The 21,895-nt window shown below is 36.9% G+C and overlaps 1 protein-coding gene across 47 annotated transcripts in view; it reads left to right on the top strand.

Annotated features, from left to right (window-relative positions):
• GPHN (gephyrin) overlaps positions 1-21,895 on the top strand; it is a 567,426-nt gene that overhangs the window by 463,825 nt on the left and 81,706 nt on the right. For 30 of the 47 annotated variants that reach the window (NM_001243302.1, XM_084966151.1, XM_084966158.1 and 27 more), the window contains 5 exon segments: positions 1,770-1,862; positions 10,860-10,915; positions 17,728-17,847; positions 19,929-19,987; positions 21,330-21,483. In NM_001243302.1, the coding sequence (NP_001230231.1) occupies positions 1,770-1,862; positions 10,860-10,915; positions 17,728-17,847; positions 19,929-19,987; positions 21,330-21,483 (482 nt within the window). 47 annotated transcript variants of the gene reach the window in all.

Below are 21,895 nucleotides of genomic sequence, written 5' to 3' on the forward strand. Positions count from 1 at the left end.
AGTGGATGAATAGTGGTTTGAATAATCACTTCACACAGTAAGCTACTGGCACTCTTCTTATAGTCACTAAATTTTTTTAGGTTTTAACCTAAAACCATATTTTGGCTAAAATTAAATAGCATGATGAGGAAGCTCTTTCCTTTTTTTTTTTTTTTTAACAATAATTTTTTTCACTTCTAAAGGAAAAAAAATTATTGTGAAAATTGTATGTGATCATTGTATAAAACTTGAAAAATTTCAAAAAAGTATAGCAAAGGGTATAAAAATATACATAATTGTAATATACCACAATAAACAAATGCTTTATATTTTCATGTATGCCTTTCCCAACTTTTTCTATTGATCTATACACATATGCCTTAGCATAGTTAAGATTATACACCACATGTACAGTTCTGCATGTTTTTAAAATGTCATAAGAATTTTCCTGTGTCAATGAATATTTTTCAAAAATATTACTTTAGGGGAGTTCCCGGTGTGGCGCAGTGGTTAACGAATCCAACTAGGAATGATGAGGTTGCGGGTTCGGTCCCTGCCCTTGCTCAGTGGGTTAAGGATCTGGTGTTGCCGTGAGCTGTGGTGTAGGTTGCAGACGCGGCTCGGATCCCCGTTGCTGTGGCTCTGGCGTAGGCCAGTGGCTACAGCTCCGATTTGACCCCTAGCCTGGGAACCTCCATATGCTGCGGGAGCGGCCCAAAGAAATAGCAGAAAGACAAAAAAAAAACAAAAACAAATATTACTTTAAGTTGTATTTTGTCATGAAGATTGATAGTTGTCTGTTTACATTTCTATATTATTAGTCTTTTGATTTCTTTACATTTCTCACTAATATAAGCAACTCTGAAATAAAAATGTACATAAAGAGTTATGTGGGAGTTCCCAGTGTGACACTGGATTAATAACCTGACTGCAGCAGCTCAGGTCACTGTGGAGGTGTAGGTTCAATCCCCGGCCCAGGGCATTGAGTTAAAGGATATGGTGTTGCACAGCTGCCACATAGGTTGCAGCTGCAGGTCAGATTCAGTCCCCAGCCCAGGAATTTTCATATACATGTGACCATTAAAAAAAAAAAAAAAAAAAAAAGATTTATCTATTAAGATAGACTTCTAGAAGTGAAATTACTGGGTCAGTGACTGTGACTGTTTCAGAATTTACTTTTTTTTTTTTTTTTTTTTTTTTTTTTTTGCTTTTTTTGCTTTTTAGGGCCACAACCACAGCTTATGGAGGTTCCCAGGCTAGGGCTCAAATTGGAGCTACAGCTGCTGGCCACAGCAACATCAGATCCAAGCCACATCTGCACCTACACCACAGCTCATGACAATACCAGATCCTTAACCCACTGAGCAAGGCCAGGGATTGAACCCACAACCTTATGGTTCTTAGTTGGATTCATTGCTGCTGTACCATGATGGGAACTCCATCAGAATTTACTTTTAAAGAAAATCATCTTTAGGTTGTCATGTTTGGGTTCATCATCTTTGGGTTGTTAATGACACATCAATTTGACTACATCTTTGATGACCGTGTAGCTACTCATATTCAAATAATCCCTGCAAGCATTGCCATTAATTGACTGAATCTAATCTTTCATTTTAGACACTCGGATGCATCCCTTCCTTCTGTTTCCTATTCCTTGGGGCAGAAATCAGGAAATCTGACTGAGCCCTTATACTAGCCTTGTCAGACAAGTAAATATGTCCATCTTGTTTAGGATTGTCTTTTTAACCCATTGCACTCAATATCCATGTTTTCCTTCTTTTCTCTTACAGATGGAATGGGGAGAGTCCTTGCTCAAGATGTGTATGCGAAAGACAACCTACCCCCGTTCCCAGCATCAGTAAAAGATGGTTATGCTGTTCGAGGTAAATATTTTTAATTTTTGCATATCAACTTACATTGTATTTTTTTTTCCAGATTTTTGGCTCAGCCCAGACACCTAATGACTGTTACATCTCTTTCCCCCTTGGCTGTCAAAATAATTTCATTCGCAGAAAACAGTGTTAACCTATAACCTGTATATTTTCCGGCATAATCTTGATAAAAAACTTTTCAGTGTAAGTGCTATGGTTATTTTAAATTCTTAAAAACAAATATGTAGAGATTGATAAAAAACACTGTACCATAATTCTCTCAGCCTCTGCATATACCAGACAGCAGACAGTCTTGATCTGGAAATTTTCCAGTGGAAAAATTCTATATGGTCCAAGAAAGAAGAGCAGATTCCCAATAATCAGGGATCAAGTGTGGAGGTTTTTTCCTCCTGCTTTAAACTCAAGCATCACTAAGGGCTTCATAGAAAGCAAGCATGAGAAAAACCTCTGATTCCCTAGAAGATTCCACAATTCAAAGCTCTGAAGCCCCAGATGGTACCAGCTGCTCATGCCTTCAGAGTTGCCTGAGGTTGCATAAAGCTCAAAAGCCTGTATTAAATAGCATTTGCCTGCCTAAAGTCCAATCTAAGAACCCAAAATGAAAATGCAACTGAATTGCATGGAAACTATTATTGGTTATTAACTCAAGGCTGACATCATTGAAGAAATGTCTGAAAATGTTTCCCAATTTATCAGAGCTGTTAAGAAGGCCAGTTCCTTTTTAGCAGTTATTTATGGAGTCCCTTTCTTGATTTTTTTGGTTTTGGATTGTTTTTCACTCTATCTAGTCATTAAAATAATTTCCTCTTTCTTATAATTAAATAGAGTCACGAATCCCCTCCATATTCTGTCACCATCTCTTAGCAGCATCTTTCTGTATTGGAGGCAGTAAGACAGAAGGTTAAGGTTATGGACTTTGAGCAAAGTAAGAGTGATCTAATTCAAGTACCACTTCCATCTATGTTACTTTGAGCAAATCACTTAAACTTTTTGACCCCTGGTTTTCTCATCTATAAAATGGCAGTAATTATCACACTGCTTACCTCAATAGGTTATTGTGATGATTAACTGAGACTGTAGAACGCCTTAAAGTACTTGGCACCAAAAAAAGGGCTCAATAATTTTTTTTTAATGTTTAATAATAGTAACTATAATCGTTATTATTATTAACACATTTATTTAGACCATCTCTGAAAAGAGGATAACATTTATCTGAACAGTTATTGTCATAAAATAGTGGAGAGATTAATTCCTACTTGTATATTCTTTCTCAGGAAACTTCTTTAAATGCACCTCATTCAGCCTGATCTCACTAAGTTAGAGTATTTCTGAAAACGTAAATGAATCCCCAATGCCTCCTAGTTTTCTCTTCCAATTCATTTCTTCTAGTGTTTATTTTAATGAATATTGTCCAGAAAGAATATTATTTTAGTCTTGACTCTTGTTTCTTATTCCCTCCAAAGTGTAAATTCTATTTGAACTTATAATTGGTAGCCATATAGAATTACTGTGAAATGATAAAGAATCCTTATTTCCAAAGTAGAAAAAACAGCTATAGCAGATGAAACAGCAAAGGGACAAGAATGCCTATTTTTTACATTCTTGGTAATATAAAGTAGGAGAAAATGAAAAAATAAATTTTCGGAGGTGAATTATTCTGAAACAAAATGTTGTTCTGTGATTTTTACATGAGGTAGCATCAGCTCAAGAAAAAGAAACTGTTGCCCTTAGCTTTTCTAGCTAACTCACATGAGCCATTAAAGAGCCTTTCTGCAACTATAGAATCTACCAAAGAAATGTATATATAAAGTTACCATTCAGTGTGTCATATTCTTTTGTTTTAGAGTGGTAGTTAGCTCTCTCCCCCCCCCACACACACACACAAACACGCACACATTTAAAATGACATCTGGCAGTATAAAAGTTTCAACAATTATTCTACCATCAAGCTAATTCACATAATTTCTTTCCCATGAAGTTTACTAGTTCTCGAAGATATAGAGCATTTAACAGAGCCATAACACATAACAGATAACCATCATGGATATGGTTAGGTTTTAAAGTGGGAATGGTTATTTAATTACAGTCAACGTCATAATTAAGGCAGCAAAAGTCATCAGTGAACAAAAAGGCATGGTCTTAGTCTTTCCTGTGTTATAATACCACCTGGGCGGTGTTTTGATAAAGAATATCCTTGAGGCTGTTGTAGTTCTCTACCACTCTTCCTATACCTTCTTCTCTCTGCTCTGTCCTCCTTTAATCCCATTCCTTTCTCCCCCACTCCCTTTACTTTCCCTTTTTTTCTTCTCCTCTGCCTCTGCCTTAGGCTTTCCAGTAATAACCAGTGCACCTGTGAGCATTGCTAACCCTCTAGGTGTAAGGAGGTTGCTAACTTGCTCTGGATCACTAAGCATTAGCCAGTATCCTTCAGAAACATGTGAGATAAAATTCCAAACCACCTGGAGATCACTTGCTTTCAGGTGAGTCGAAAAACCAAGACAGTGAAAAATAGCCAAGGAAATAAGAAGTAGGAATAGATTTTTTACTTAAAAAAAAAAAAAAGAGTAGAAAGAAGACAGGAATCAAGTGATGAGAATATAAATAATAGGAAGACCCTGTAAACTCGTAAACCTAAAATTGCATTCAGAAGGGAGTGAATTTGAAAGATAAAAGCAGAGAAAAGAAAATGAAAGTAGCATATTACCAGTGAGAAGCAATACAGCAGTTTTACCCCTATTTTTAGAAGAGTTATTTCTCTCTTCACACTGATTAAGCTAATCATCTTCTTGATGCATTCACACACCCCTGTGCCCATTGTCTCACAGTTGCTTCTTAGATGTTAATAAAGGCAAAACTATCTCAGAATACCAAGTTCACATTCTTGAAAATGTTCAATTTAAAAGGCTTATCACTTTAGGATTAGTTTGGGGATCATTTTAGAAGAAAGAAAATCGTAAGCCAGTAATTATTTTGAGAACCATGCCTAACAAACAGTCCTGGAAAAATATATTACGAGAAATCCTTGCCATTTAGGTAAAGTAAATTTTAAAGCTTTTTTCCTTTTTTACATTATGTTTAAAACACATGCTTATGGAACATACAGAAAATCAAAAAGAACTTTTTTTTTTGGCCACGCCTATGGCACGTGTGGAAATTCACTCAGGGATCGAACCTGAGCCAAAGCAGTCACGACGCTGGATCCTTAACCCAGAGAATTCCGAAAAAGAACATTTTAAAACTACCCAGGAGTTCCCTGGTGGTGCGTCAGGCTAAGGATCTGGTATTGTCACTGCTTTGACTCAGGCCACTGCTGTGGTGTGGGTTTGACCCCAAGCCCTGGAACGTCCACACGACACAGGCACAGCCAAAAAAACTAAAATAAAATAAAATTACCCATTATCTCACTATCTAGCTATTACTAACATTTTGTTGTACTTCCTTCCAAGTGGCTTAAAGTGCATACTAAAATTCAGTATAACCTTTCTGATTTTCTTATTCTTTCACAAAAGCCATATTCTAGCATTTCTGTTTTGCCCATTTAAATCCTTTGGCCATAGCTGGTTCTCCTACTCATTCGACAGCCTATTGTCTTCCACTGTAGGACACTTTAGATGAAGAAAAAAGCCTGCTGATGTAGGAACATCACTCATGTGCGCAGAGAGATAGTTTGGAATAATTCATTTTAGTTAACTCCAAAAAGCTTAAAACAGTGTATTTAAGGAAATGATTTATCTTTTCCCAATAAATGGGCATTTTCTCCTGGAAGACTGTGGTAAAGAATATAAAATGCCTTCTCATCCGTCTCTCCTACTCCTAGCTCCCTGCTTTCCAGGCAGCAGATTTAAAATTCCAATCAACTCACCTGATTTAATTCTTTGGTATAACTGCAGCAAGTGTTAAACCTGCTGTGCACCTTCCTTGTCCCCACCCCAAACTCTTGCTATAATGTTAATTTTAGTATACAAGTAAGTATTATTACCCTCTTGCCCATCATCCAATCTTGGTTTGTTCTGTTATTTAACAAAGTCTTATTACTAATCCCTCTGCCTTATTCCTGTGTTGAAGGTATTTCTTAGGACCTCTGAAAGCTACGCTATCTCCGTGGCCTCCATTTATTCAGCCCTAACCTGGAAATAATGAGACTTTTATTATTGAAAATAAATGAATAGCTATAAAGCATTTTGAGGTATTTAAAGAGAGTTTCTTCATATCTGGAAAATGAAAACGAGGGATAATTCCAAGGCACATGTCTGGGGATGATCATTTTCTATATATTGCCACAATGAATAGTTATCTAGTGGTATCAATTTTATATCAAATGATATAATCAGAAATCTTCAAATAAACAAATGAACAAGACTAAAAGTGTTTTCTGGGCATTAAAAAAGATAGGAGTGGGAAGAGCTTCAGGGTTGGGTACTAAGCATTATGAATTATTTATGTAATGCATTTGCTGTTAGGATTTGGTTTATATTGCCTTTATCATTTCCTTCAAATTAAATTCTACAGTTATAAAACTGTAAAGAAAACTTATTAACAGAAATGCCAGAATTAGGAGGGAAAGAGTCTAAGCCTTTATAGAAATCCTTGGAATCCATCCATTTTTTTCTAACGATGTACTGTAACTTAGTTTCTTTTGCAGCTTTAGGTTCATCCGCCACCATATCTCCATTTCTGCCCCCTCCTACCCAAGCCAGTAGAATTCATCTTGAAAATGGCAACTTTTCAGAGTTCCCACTGTGTTGCAACAGGATCAGCAGCCTCTTGGGAGCATTGGGACACAGGTTTGATCCCTGGTCCGGCACAGTGGGTTAAGGATCTGACATTGCCACAGCTGCAGTTTTGGTGGCAACTGCGGCTCAGATCTGATCCCTGGCCAGGGAACTCCATATGCCACTGGGCAGCCAAAAATGGGGGGAAAAAAGAGAGAAAGAGAGAGAGAGAAAGGCCAACTTTTACTTGTCTCTTTAATAGATATAAAATAAGTATCAGCAAGTTAGAGACATTGATCATTACTTTTCTGTTTTTATAATAAATAGTAAGACTTGGTATTGATGAAAAATTAGGGCTTCTGTTGTAGTTCACTGATTTTTTATTAAATTTTCTCTTAGTCTGAATTCGTCTGTATTAAGTTCAGTCTTATAGTGCTCTGCCTCTTAAAAAGAGTAATCCATGAACCAGCTGCTTGTTAGAAATGTAGAACCTCGGGCCCTGTCCTAGACCCACAGAATCAGAATCTGTATTTTAACAAATTGTCCAGGTGATTTCTGTGTACATTAAGGGTTGAGAAGAACTGTTGTAAGGAAAATGGTAAATATTACTCCTCCATTGGTACCAGGAACCTTCCAGTAACATTGGGTGACTGAGCCTTCCTTAGCCAGCAGTATAGAGACATGTTTCTCAGGTGGAACTTTTCAGGGCAAGGTGGAGGACATAGTTGATGTAAGCACATGTTCTCTCCACAGTCAGTGCACCTTCCTTGATAACAAAGTATCTTGCTTTTTAGAATCACTTAAGGGCTCTTTCAGATGTTGGTCACCCTGACTTTCTGTACCAGCCTTGCCCCAGATTCCCTCTAGTGACTCGTTATTCAGCGGTATTTGTTTGGACATTGATATGACCATCTTGAGTGTGTGTGTATTAGCATGAGTGGGGAAACAGGAGACAGGAGGAAGACTGAAGAGCAAAGGGTTTCGAAAAAGAAATAAAAGAAGGGATCTCTACCTCTAAGGAGTTCATTATCTAGCTGAAGAGATAACACACATTTAGGAGATTGTTTAAGAAAATTTAAAAAACACAATACTAATGTGTTTGAGGTCATTTACAAACTTCCCACCTAAGTATTATGGAAGTGCCAGATTCACTTTTTTATTCTTTTAACAAATATTTACTAAGCATCATTGATAAGCTAGACACCATGCTAAGTTATATAGAACAAATCAGAGCTATCTTTCCAAACGTTCTAAAGATGGTGAATGTTGACTCACACTTTGAGGAAAACAATATACATGGACCAGCAGAAAATGGAAGGCATTCAAAATACAGCATTTTTGTATTAGAAAATATTATATATTTGTTCACTCATGCATGCATCTTTTTTTTTTTTTTTTTTTTTTTGTCTTTTTGTCTTTTTGCCTTTTCTAGGGCCACTCCCACGGCATATGGAGGTTCCCAGGCTAGGGGTTGAATCAGAGCCATAGCTGCCAGCCTACACCAGGCCCACAGCAACGCGGGATCCAAGCCGCATCTGCAACCTATACCACATCTCACGGCAACGCTGGATCCTCAACGCACTGAGCAAGGCCAGCGATCGAACCCGCAACCTCATGGTTCCTAGTCAGATTCATTAACCACTGTGCCACAACGGGAACTCTGATGCATCTTTCTAAAAGGATTCTTAGGTGCTACACTCATTCATTTATTGAACATTTGAATACTTCACATAATGAATGTTTATTGAATACCTCTTATTCAGCAAGTACTATGAATTTCCCTGAGACAAATAAGCAAATGATTACAAATATATTAGGAAGTCATAATTAAGTTATTTCAGGAATACACTAGGGAAATAAGAAATTAGGTGACTCTTGAGGAAAGGGGAGTAAAATATGACTTCCTAGAGAAGAGAAGGTGACACTTGAGCTGAGTCTTAAAAGCTAAGAAGTCTAACTAGAAGGCAGGGAAAAGGAAAGGACACTCCAAGCAGGGGGTTATGGACACTCTAAGCATAAGTTATGACAATGAAATATGAGTCACCTTGGTATTCTCAAGGAGCTACAGTACTCCTGAGAGGAGTAGCTAGACTGTAAAATAGGAGGACATGAACCAAAGCCTTTGCACACACTATTTTTGTTTAGTTGAATATCTTTAGATGGAACATTTCCATTTCCTCCCTCCCTCTCCCCCCCTCTTGTGCGCACGCGCGCGCACACACACGCACACACACACCCCTTTTGCCTACTCAGTTCTTACTCATCCTTCACATTCAGATCAGAAACACTTTTATCAGGATGGCTTTCTTGACCCTCCAGTGTTGTTCAAGGACTTTCCCCGTATGCACTCATAAAACTGTGTTCCTTTCCTTTAGAGTGGTTTTCTTAGTTTATATTAAATTTTATATTTATTAATGTAATTATCTGATTAACATATATCTCCTCCACTACATCGGTGACTTTAAGAGTTTTATTTTCACTGCATCCATAGAAAGGTGCATATAAATACATTATACATCACAAGCCAATGATATAGATATATAACATATACAATACATATAAACATATATGCATACATATGTTTAAATAAAAATGCTTCATGAAACAATATCCTTACCATATGTGATAAAATATATTATCTATTCTTTTTCGTTTAAAAATTGTTTACAAGATGATTTTACGGCGCATCTCTATTTGTGATCTGGAGTTTGAAAAGCATTGCAACAGACTGACACTACATTAGAAACAATAGCTGTTTTTACTCTCTACTCTGTCCCAGCACCTAATGTGACACTCGGGACATAGAAGACACTCAGTAGAAATTTAGTGAATGAATGAAAGGAATAAAAAGCCTTAAAAGATATTATGTTTAATGTATGGTTATTCCAATTTTATCAAAATCAAACTAAGTCACTTTGTTTTATAGCAGAAATTGGCACAACATTGTAAATCAACTATACTTTAATAAAAAATAAGTAAATTAATAATTTTTTAAAGAAACAATGAATTTCAGGTATGTCCTCTTTAAGAGGGAAAATACTTTTTATTGTTTATCAGCATGACAGAAATATGATTAAAATATTCATATACACAGTGTTATCTTTGCTGGGTATGTGTCCCTAAACCCTGGCTGTGTGCAGGTGACAAGGAGGTAATGGTCATGGTCATAAAACTCACTAGGTCGGCATTGCTTTGCCAGTAGTATTGGTCCGAAATCCACATCATATGTGAGAAAGCCCTTTTGAATACATTTAGTTCCAGGGACACTTTATTCATCTAGCCATTACTATACTGTATGTAGAAAAAAATTTTTATTTTATTTTACTTTATCTTTTTGGGGGTTGCACCCACAGCACATGGAAATTCCCAGGCTAGGGGTTGAATTGGAGCTGCAGCTACTGGCCTATGCCACAGCCACAGCAATGCCAGATCCAAGCCACATCTGCACCCTTACACCACAGCTCACAGCAATGCTGGCTCTTTAACCCACTGAGTGGGGCCAGGGTTGAACCTGTGTCCTCATGAATACTGGTTTGGTTTGTTAGCACTGAGCCACAATGAGAACTCCTGTATGTAGAAAAAATATTGCATATGAAATTTCTTCCCTCTCAATTCTGAAAGTGTTTCTTCCAATTTAAAAATAAAGTCAATGGAAATTGTGATGCAGCACTATGTATTTTGAATTGGAAATAGCATTTTGATCCATCATTAAAAAAAAAAAATACTATACTGGAAATTTAGGAACTGAATTTTAGCCCTAGTTCTACCACTAACAAGAACTTGTTAAAAGTACTGAACCTTTTCTACCTGAGTTTCTTCATTTCATAACTTGTTTCCTTCAAGTGCCAAATGAAGAAGAGAATGTATGTTCTTCCTCTTTCACTTCCTACTTCACATATATGTCTCCATGAGTGTGCACACACATCGCACATACATCCCCATGGATAAGATGGTATTTATTTAGAAGGATAGACTAATACTTTCCTATTAAAAACTACAAGAGTGGAAATTGTGCAACAACGGGAAAACCATCTCCAGAGACACCAACAAAGGACATAATTAGGATCACTTCTATTGATACAGGTGAGATGAGGATACCAAAGATCAAACCAGTAGTAACAAAGCTATTGCGGCATAAACTAGATCAGAAAAGTATTTCACTTTTCTGAAGCCTTATCTGATAATTTGAGTCAAATGTTAGAATTCCAACTCTAGGTTCTTATTCCTTGCTATAGGTCTATTCTGATGTTTGTTCTTGCTTCTGTTCATCTCACAGCTGCTGATGGCCCAGGAGATCGTTTCATCATTGGGGAATCCCAAGCTGGTGAACAGGTGAGATTCATAGGCCTGAAAGGCCCTAAGGATTTTAGCTTCATAGACTTTCAGCATCTAACTCTAGACTTCTGCCATTGTTGTAATGGAAATCTTAGAGAAGGATTAAACAGGTTATCAAAGAGATGAAAATATGGCTCCCATGAAAAAGGACAAAAATAATTTCTTCTTAACCAAAAGAAACTGCATCTATTAATATATGGCATGGTGTTGTTGGTATGTCTCACAGACATGTCCCACAAGTATTTTCCAGCCCTATGATTAGATGAATCTCTGTTCCTATATTCCTGTTCTAAATAGAGCTACAGTTCTAAATAGTCTTCTCAGACTTTTCCCCAACTTGTGTTACAAACAGGGAAGTTGAAGCAGATTATTTTATCTTTCCAGCTAATCATTTAGATTAATTTTTTCCATTAGGGAGCTAACTAGGGAACTGGCATATATTTCTACTAAGAAATAAAGCACTAATGGGTCAAAGTGGAAGCACAATAGAAATCCTCTTTTTTTTTTTTTTTATAAAAATCTCCAAACTAGGGATCGAACCTGCATCACAGCAGCAACTCGAGCCAGAGCACTGACAATGCTGGATCCTTAACTCACTGAGCCACAGTAAACTTCTAGAAGTCCTCTTATTCAGTGCTTTTGAGACAAGTAACTGGCCATTTAATTGTAAATAAGTTAAAGTTGGAAATTATCTTTTACATTTAAATAAATATAAATTATCTTAAATAAATGAACATTTATTTGTCAATAATTTGATGGAAAGCCAAATCTTTTCTTTGAATAAGCATCTGCTATTTGAATTTCTATCTGGTCTTTCTTACTTAATTAAACCCGAAAGGCATTTTATGTTATTTCCAATTTTGGTTTCTTCGGAGTAGAGAAAAATTTTAGTAACTTTTACAAAATAACTAAGTATAATATCCTTCTAAATTTTTATTATATTTTTACAATTTTTTATAGTTGCTTCACCCATACCTAATTTAACAGCTGTTCTTCTTAACAGCCTTTTTTAAATGAGTTTTCCAAAGGTTTACCTTAATTTTATAGAAAAAAAAAAACTTTTTTCACTCTCATATATCATTACTTTATGTAATATGTATTTAAGTAACTTAATTCACTAGTAGCTATTGACACAAACGGCACATACAAGTTTGGGAATAAACTCAGTTGAATTTAAACCAGTAGTTTACAGGTATACAAGAAAAAAGTCTAACAGTTACAAACTTAAAGTTGTGCTGTGGGCCTCATTATGTTCAAGAGGAAATAGAGAGCATGTTTTAATTCAGGGAGTTGTGAAAGTCAGCTGAGACCTTCTTTATTAACTAGGACCAGAGGAAGACCAAAACTTCTGCTACCACCAAGCATTCATAAGCATTACATAAAAGGATGAAATAAATAAATAAATAGGTAGATAGAGTGGTTTGAGCAAAAGCTATGCCCCATGCCTTAAAATGTATTTTCATATGTACTAAAAATAGAGAGGGGTTGAGTAAAAATAGGAGAAGAATGCTGCCAATGGCGGTGAGCCTAGTTCCGTCACCTCTACATCCAGGCATTGAGGAGTACTGTGTTCAGATCTCTTAAGCTAAGACTAGCCCTGTGGTAATTAGATCCTTATCCATGCTGTACACAGGCTGGTTTTGGTCCTCATGACTGTTTTCCTGACAAAAAGAACAACTAGGCCTGGGTCCCTTTTTTGTAAATTATTTGCATTGTGGCTGCATAACTTACTTGACCTCTTGCTATGTATTTCTATCAACAGTGAACATCTAAAATAACCATTTTTATAACAAAGTTCCAAAATATCAATTACTCAAGGAGTACTTCTCTGATTTTCAGTTGAGTCTATCCAGCATTTATCAAACGTGCCTACTATTTGTACCAAGCACTGTGCTAGGTTCTAGGAATATAAAATAGATTAATATATGATTACTACTCTTAGAGTTCCCATTGTGGCTCAGCGCTAACGAATCCAACTAGTATCCATGAGTATGCAGGTTCAACACCTGACCCTGCTCAGTGGGTTAAGGATCTGGCGCTGCTGTGAGCTATGGTGTACATCACAGACAGGGCTCAGATCTGGCATTGCTGTGGCCGTGGTATAGGTCAGCATCTATAGCTCCAATTCAACCCTTAGCCTGGGAACTTCCATGTGCCACAGGTATGGTCATAAAAAGCAAAATAAAAATAAAAAATATGTGATTACCACTCTTAACAAGTTTAAATCTAGTGGAGGAGACAGAATATAAACAACTAAATATAATATGTTAAGTGTTAAAGTAATGCTATCAATCATTTGCTATGAAGCACGATACAAAGGCTGAGCACCTCATCCTAAAACGGTTAGGCAGATAACTGCGGAATTGGGCCTAAGAGAGTTTTACAAAAACAGAAATAAAAAAGGAACATTCTAGGTGGAGAGACCCAGAGTTTTTTGAAAAATTGCATGGAATTAGGAAATTACAAATAGTTTGGGTAGTTACAGCCTAATATACTTAGGCATAGGTAGCTGATTCATAAGAGCCTCATGGACTCTTAAACTTTATTTGCTAGTTAAGACTTCCAACTGATAACTAAGATCACAAGAAAAGTTGTGAAACTTAAAAATTGTCAAATTCTTGTAAGTTCTCATAAGACTTTTTTTTTTTCTTGTCTTTCTGTCTTTTCTAGGGCCACACCTGCAGCATATAGAAGTTCCCAGGCTAGGGGTCTAATTGGAGTTGTAGCCTCCGGCCACAGCCACAGCCACAGCAATGCCAGATCCAAGCCAAGTCTGCGACCTACACCACAGCTCAAGATAACGCCAGATACTTAACCCAGGGAGTGAGGCCAGGGATCGAACCTCATGGTTCCTAGTCAGATTTGTTAACCACTGATCCATGACGGGAACTCCTCAATGGGAAAAAAAGATCAAAACTATACAAGAAAGTAGGGTTTTTCCTCAAATTACCTGTGATGAACTTTATCTATAACTAAAGTATCTTACACGTACACACTTTACAATAATCTCAGATATCTTGCAAAGGGCAAATTGCTCATTTATTGAAAGTACATACTAGGGTACCATTGTATACACTGAGACAGTGATTTACAACATGATTTATTGGTATATTGAAATACTCAGTCTTAAATCACTTAACAGTTTGGTCTTATTGATTAGCATTGGACACTTTCAATTTCAATTACATAATTATGAAATGCTATCATTGGGCAAAGTTCAAAAAATCTAACTCAACACCTCTATTAAGGAGAAAAATCAAGATTTTGATAGTTTTTACTTACTAAGCATGTAAAGTACATATATCAATAGAAATTTTAAAAAGAGTTAGTAGTCTTGACAATCAAAAGGAGTACTTCATGTATTTCTAGAATTTAATTGATTCAATTCAATTGCAGTTCATATATCTACTCTAAGTGGATATATAAATGTCTTTATATATCCAGCGATACCTTTTACATTAGACATATGAGCTGGTAGCAACTCTTCACCTACCACTTTGAAGTACTGGTCTTGGATAGGAGCCAAATTTTTTATTTAACAGCCACACAAAAACACTTCTTATGAATTAGTTTAAGGAAAAAATACAACTACAGTAAAATTTAAATTTATAGAATAGTGTACATTGAACCAGACTAAATTTTGAGGTAGGGCTCCAGGCTAACACACTTCAGCTTAAGAAGTAACCTCCCTAAAACTCACGTTAGGATTCACTTTCTGCCTCAGCCAAAGAGGCATTTGGCGGGGGGGGGGGGGGGGGGGGGTGCACAGGACTTCTTCTGGACTATATATATATATATTTTTTTTTTTTTTTCTTTTTGTCTTTTTAGGGCCTCACCCACAGCATATGGAGGTTCCCAGGCTAGGGTCAAATTGGAGCTGTAGTCGCTGACCTACACCACAGCCACAGCAATGAGGGATCCAAGCCGAGGCTGCAACCTATATACCACAGCTCATGGCAACGCCGGAGCCATAACCCACTAATCGAGGCCAGGGATCGAACCTGCATCCTCATGGATGCAGAACCATGATGAGAATGCCTTAAATATTTTTGTGCCACAATTTCAGAAGATAATTTTGACATTAGCATCTGTATTAAAAAACACATGTATCATATCAAAAGTGTAATACTTTTCATCAGAAATCACTGTACTGCAAAATGGCGATAATGTATGGTGAATTAAGAGATGCACCAGATAATAGGTGGTATCTGGGGTTGAAAAAAATTAATCCTAATCTTTAAAAGAAATTCTATTCATTATCTTGGTAGAAAATTGCATTAGAATGTAAATGATACTGAATAAGCCTGTAATGTCTTTTATTCAGATAACAGAATAAGGGAATATAATGTACATAACTAATTGCCAGATCTTATCCCAAGAATCAGGGGAACACTGAAGTTGTAAACCAAGAAGGATTTCATACAGTATGTAGTTGTTGTGATAATGAGATCATGCATGCTTCTTCATTTATTCTAGAAATATTTATTGACTGTCAGCTTTGTGTTATACACTTTCTAGGCATTGGGATGATAGAGCAATAAATATGTCTGGAAAAGGGGTAATTAAAGATTAATTAATTATATAGACAGTGTTAAAGGGAACTAACAAAAGGAGTGCGATGCATAAGTGAGATTCTGTCACCACCTCTAGATCTGAAGAGGCGAAGGGAGAGAGTGTACCTGGACCTGGGGAAAAGGGCACTCAATAGGATCGACGGCCTGGGTCTTAGAAATGATATAGCCATCACCAAACTGCAGCCTAGCAGTGAAAGTGCAAGGGGAATAAAAATTCTACTTCTCTTTCTCTCCTACCCTCTAATCACTTGTTGGCCCCTCCCATTGACTGAACCTAACCAGAAGCAAGAGTGATGAGAACCTGGTTGAAACAATCCATAGAGGTCAGCCTTTTGGGCTATAGCACAGGATAGAAATGATAATGTAATCTAGAGAGGCAAACAGAAAATAAAATAAATTTCTGTCTTTGTAAACTTTATATTCTAGATTATAATAATGCACTTAACACTGAGCCTAGCATAGATTGAGTGCTCAATAAATATTAGCTATTGGTGGTATTATTCACAGCAATAACATTATGGAAATAAGCTTTCTTTTTTCAATTTAATTTAATTTTCATTTTATATTGGAGTAAACCAGATTTACAATATTGTATTAGTTTCAGGGGTATAGCAAAATGATTCAGTTATACATATATCCTTTTTTTTTTTAGATTCTTTTACAGAGTATTGAGGAGATTAAGGCTTTTCTAACAAATTACTTTCCAGTTTTACTTTGATTGTACATCTAGTGGAAGAGTATTTTTCCTTAGCCATTCCCTGATTTTTTTTTTTTTCCGCCATTTCTAGGGCCCCTCCTGCAGCATATGGAGGTTCCCAGGCTAGGGGTGTAACCAGAGCTGTAGACATCAGCCTACGTCAGAGCCACAGCAATGTGGGATCCGAGCCCCGTCCTCAACCCACACCACAGCTCACGGCAACGCCAGATCCTTAACCTACTAAGCAAGGCCAGGGATTGAACCCACAACCTCATGGTTCTTAGTCGGATTTGTCAACCACTGCACCATGACGGGAATGCCCCTGATTTTTTAATGTGATAAAAAATGTGTAACATAAAATTACCATCTTAACTATTTTTAAGTGTACAGTTAGGTAATGTTAAGTATATTCACGTTGTTGTAACCTCACATTTTAAACACTTAAGAAGCATATATTTGAAGAGGTAAATTTTTTAAATAGGGAATTAATGCTGTCTCAGAATTTTCTTTAGGGGGAAACTTAAACATTCCTTTTCCCAATTCTGACCTAAATCATGTCCCATGACAAGTGACTCTTCCGAGGCCAGGTCATATTTATCAGATGGATCTGACAGAAATATGCTTTCTCTTATGCTGGGAGAAGTTTCCAGGGTAAGTCCTATTGTCGATCTCCTATAACATCCATATGAGAGCTCAGACAATGAAAATCTTGGATATAATATTTAACCCAAGTCATAGCAGACACTGGAATAATTTTTAAATTATTTAATTACATTTGCTAGACTATTATTAGCTGCAACTATATTTTAGAAAGTTTTTCAAGAGCACTAATTAATTTTTCTGGCTTGCCTTTATTTAACCAAAATTTGGTTAATAGAGTACTATATTTCTCAAACATCAGAACTTCAGTAAATCATCAACATGCTAGTTTTTCATAATTGTCATCCATAAAATAATATTGCAGGTCATTTTTTTTTAAAGATTGTCAAATCACTTTACGCATATTAAGAAAATTCAGGAGTTCCCGTCGTGGCTCAGTGGTTAACGAATCCGACCAGGAACCATGAGGTTGCAGGTTCGGTCCCTGAGCAGTGGGTTAAGGATCCGGCGTTGCCATGAGCTGAGGTGAAGGTCACAGACAGCTGTGGTGTAGGCTTGGCAGCTACAGCTCCAATTCGACCCCTAGCCTGGGAACCTCCATATGCTGCAGGAGCGGCCCAAGAAATGGCAAAAAAAAAGAAAGACAAAAAAAAAAAAAAAAAGAAAATTCACACTGAGCGAGAAATTATAGTGGCAAATACAAGTGGCAGTTCTTCAAAAGGAAAACAGAGCACCAAGAAAGACATCTAATAGTCATTACCTTAAATCAAGTGAAAACCTCTTTGGTGTAAGTGCACCTATTTGTGACTTTTATTACATTTTCCTAAAATGAATAAGACCGTAAGACTTTCCTTTTATGGTTTGTTTCAAAGACTGTTCCTATAGACTTTTCCTTTGTAACAGCAAAGTAATCAATTCTTACATGTTTGTATTTCCAGCCGACTCAGACAGTAATGCCAGGACAAGTCATGCGGGTTACAACAGGTGCTCCAATCCCCTGCGGTGCTGATGCAGTAGTACAAGTGGAAGATACCGAACTTATCAGGGAATCCGATGATGTACGTCATTACCAGGTCTTATGGCTCCATTCCTATGACAGTAAAAGTCATGCCCATTTTCTGTAACGTTTATGAGTTTAACCCAATTTTCTTGGTTGTGTTAGAACTTTACATTGTAGGATGGGTCTCCAGTAAATAAGGAATTGCCTTGGGCTGGAACACTTTTTGTTATAGCAGATATTTTTACGGTCATTACTATGACTACAGCAGAATTAACACATTTGATCCAAGAAATTTCACATGCAAGCAAGGAAAGAAACTACCTCAAGACATGAGAGCAGAGGTATTAACTATTGACATACCTTCTAGCTGAGAAGTTTGTTCATCAAGACTAGCTTCTGATAAAATGTGGAGGAAATTTTAATAGAAAAGAATTTAATAGCAAAGAACACATGGGCAAGTTCTCGAATATTACACCAGGCCATGTGTTTAAACCAAATGACCCTTTCAGCTCTGGTTTTCTATAATTCAGGAAAATATGTGCCACCAAGTTACAGCCTGGAAACATTAAATTTATGTCAATTCACCCTCTATTTCCTAAAATAAAGGATCCTGGGATTTTTTTTTTTTTTTTAATCTAAGTAGGACTTTAGCTCTCTGAAACTAATGGCAATTATTGAAAGCAGATAATCATTCACTAACAAAAGAATACTTTCCACTGAGGACTTTTTAAATTTATTTTATTTAAATATAGTTGATTTGTAATGTTGTGTTAATTTCTGCTATACAACAGTGATTCACCTGAGGTTTTAAGATTGGCTACCTTATTTGTTTCTTGAAGAGGTTTAGGAGACCTTGATTTTGGGGTTTTTGGGGGGTTTTATTAGGGCCCCACCTGCTTCATATCAAAGTTCCCAGGCTAGAGGTCAAATCGGAGCTGTAGCTGCCGGCCTACACCACAGCCATAGCAATGCTGGATCCCAACTGCGTCTTCGACCTATACCACAGCTCACAGCAATGCTGGCTCCTTAACCTACTGTGAGCGAGGCCAGGGATCCTACCCGCATCCTCAGATTCGTTTCCACTGAGCCAAGACGAGAACTCTGGAGACTTTGTATTTTAAAATTAGAATTAAAAATAAATATAATCTCCAGGGCTGGGTATACAGTAAAATTGGGCCATGCTGAAAGACACCCTTGCTTCCTTTTTTTTTTTTTTTTTTTTTAATTACTCAGTGAACCGACACCCTCATTTCTTGATTTGGGGGTTTTTCTTTTTTTTAACCATCTTCTCACAAATAAGGCTTATAAATTCAACTCTTGGCATACAGATCCCATTGCCCTACTGTTAAAACTGTTCAACAGATTTACTGACATCAGGGAAGCCAGGAAAGCATTGAAATCCAGAACACATGCGTCCACATACTCTGCCAGATGACAAGATACAGTTCCAGTGTCTCAATATTATTCACAGCCCATAAATGTAAAAATGATGATCACCATTAATTTATAGAAATCTACTACCCGGCAAACTATAAGTTCTTCACTGAAATTTCTACAGATATTTGGGGGCCTTGGGATGGTATTGAATCCATAATTTATGGGAACAGGAGAGAAGGCTATCTCCACACACATTCACTGTGTCTCTTAGAGTAGCAATCTATTTTTTTTTTCCTGTTTTTCCTTGAGAATGCTGCTTACAAAGTAAGAATCAATATTTGAATGGGTACTTTTTTATTTTTATTTTTATTTTGCTTTTTAGGGCCATACCGTGGCATATGGAGATTCCCAGGCTAGGGGTCCAATCGGAGCTACAGCCAGGGATTGAACCTGGAACCTCATGGTTCCTAGTCAGATTCTTTTCTACTGTGCCACGACGGGAACTCGGGCACATTTTTTAAATGCGTGAGAATTAGTGAAAATGTATTCATTCATTTCTTGGCATCAAACCTAATTTTTCAAGAACCTATGAATAGAAATTCATCATGTTCAAAGGGTTTAGCAAAAGGTTTTATGATCCTCTATATTTATATATATTCTGGGCCTATGTCATGATAAAAGCATTTGAGTAGATAAATTTTTTTGATCAAAATTCAGTTAGAGATTGTTCTGTTTGAAATTACACAATTTGCTCTTTTTTAGGGCACTGAAGAGCTTGAAGTACGAATTCTGGTGCAAGCTCGGCCAGGCCAAGATATCAGGTAAATTCATAACACATTGAATGTATAGCCAACTTTTGTTTTTACCATGATCATGATCTCAGGAGAGCATGGCTACTATAAATTCATAGTTCAGTCAATTAACCATTAGCTTTCAAGGCTTTTTAAAAGTAGCAAAATAAATGTTCTGAATTCTGTATCTTATGTCTGCCTTACCTACTTTTTTGTGAAGTCGGTAAGGGCAAATGAAATATTCAAGAGTAACATGTGAAGGTGGTAAAGTCATGAGCCTACATAATCCACAATTAATCCCACTCCTAGATAATTCAGAATTACCTATCCTTATCCCTAGATAATACAAGATGTGATATTAATACAAATAGTCCCAGTTTTGTTTTGTTTTGCTTTGCTTTTCAGGGCCACACCTGTGGCATATGGAAGTTCCCAGGCTAGGAGTCCAATCAGAGCTGCAGCTGCTAGCCTACACCACAGCCACAGCAACACCGCATCCGAGTTGCATCTGCAACAACCTACACTGCAGCCCACAGCAACACCAGATCCTTAACTACTGAGTGGGGTCAGGGATCAAACCCACGTCCTTATGGATCCTGGTCGGGTTTGTTAACCACAAGCTACAACAGGAACTCTGCCCCAGAGTTTTTATATAATTAACTGAAAGCACCTCCTCTACTGACTACCAGTAATAATGGAATAATGTGCTAATCTTTATGTATGACAATGAGACTACTTGTCCTACCATACGTAGTGTCTGTGTTTCGAACAAATATCCTTACAATGGAACATGTTTTCCTTGATTCCATTAATACCAGTTTGCTCAACATTTTCTAACAAAGCTTTGCTTTTTCTCATCTCTATGGCAGCAGGCCAAGGTGCATGGACCTCTGCCACTACAGAACTGGACTAACCTAAGTGGTCTTTCTAAATGGAAGTTATTTCCATGACTGTAACCTCATTAGCATTATTCTCCTCATTACAAAGCTGACAAGTTATGGACCTCTTATCATTAATGGCATTAGGTATTTTCATGTAAATTCTTACCTTACATCAAAGAAAGTTTGCAATTGAGATTTTTGACTGGAATGTGGTACAAAGCAATTTGTAAAACAATTTTCAAATTTGGAGTAACATATTCCTATTTAGTAGCAATAGCTATAAACCTATTTTTGTCTTCTGTAGTGTGATTTAATTTTTTTTAAGTAAAAAAGCATAGAGTTTTTAGAATTTCTTCATTTTATTATTCTGCTCCTGCCTCATCTCTTGACTTTTTCCCCCTTGAGTTCCTCTTCTTACACTAAAATTTCCTTGTGAGTTGAGAAAATATTGTCCTTCATCCTACTGCTTATGGTTCTGCTTTGATTTTCAGACCCATTGGCCATGACATTAAAAGAGGAGAATGTGTTTTGGCCAAAGGAACCCACATGGGCCCCTCAGAGATTGGTCTTCTGGCAACTGTAGGTGTCACAGAGGTTGAAGTTAATAAGTTTCCAGTGGTTGCAGTCATGTCAACTGGAAATGAGGTAAAAAAGGGGGCTGGGGGATGTAAGGGGGAGTGGAGCTTTCAAATGAAAACATTTCTGACTTTCTGTGTTCTGCATTACAAATAGGACATTGTGGATTATAGATCTTAACACCTTTCTATAACAGGAAAGTAATAAATGGACTCAGGATAGTTCAAGTACAGAAGATGAGAAGGAAGAACTAGAAATTACATATTAAGAAATGTTGCCTCCCATTTATTAGAATGAAATATTACAACCAGTGGCATTCCACACTCAGTACATATGAACAAAGAATGTTGACTGCTAGGTGTAGATATTCAACTGTATACTTAGTCTATCAGGACAGTGGATTGTGCCTACCCTGCTACTGAAATGATGGGCCACTTCTGTGTGAGAAGTAATTCAATGTATTAGGGTATGATGGCTAGCC

The sequence above is a fragment of the Sus scrofa genome, chromosome 7 (genome assembly GCF_054392235.1).
Source record: "Sus scrofa isolate SSC_HxYL_T2T_F1_AM1 chromosome 7, Sscrofa_HxYL_maternal_Yorkshire_Landrace_v2.0, whole genome shotgun sequence".
NCBI classification, from domain to species: Eukaryota; Metazoa; Chordata; class Mammalia; order Artiodactyla; family Suidae; genus Sus; species Sus scrofa.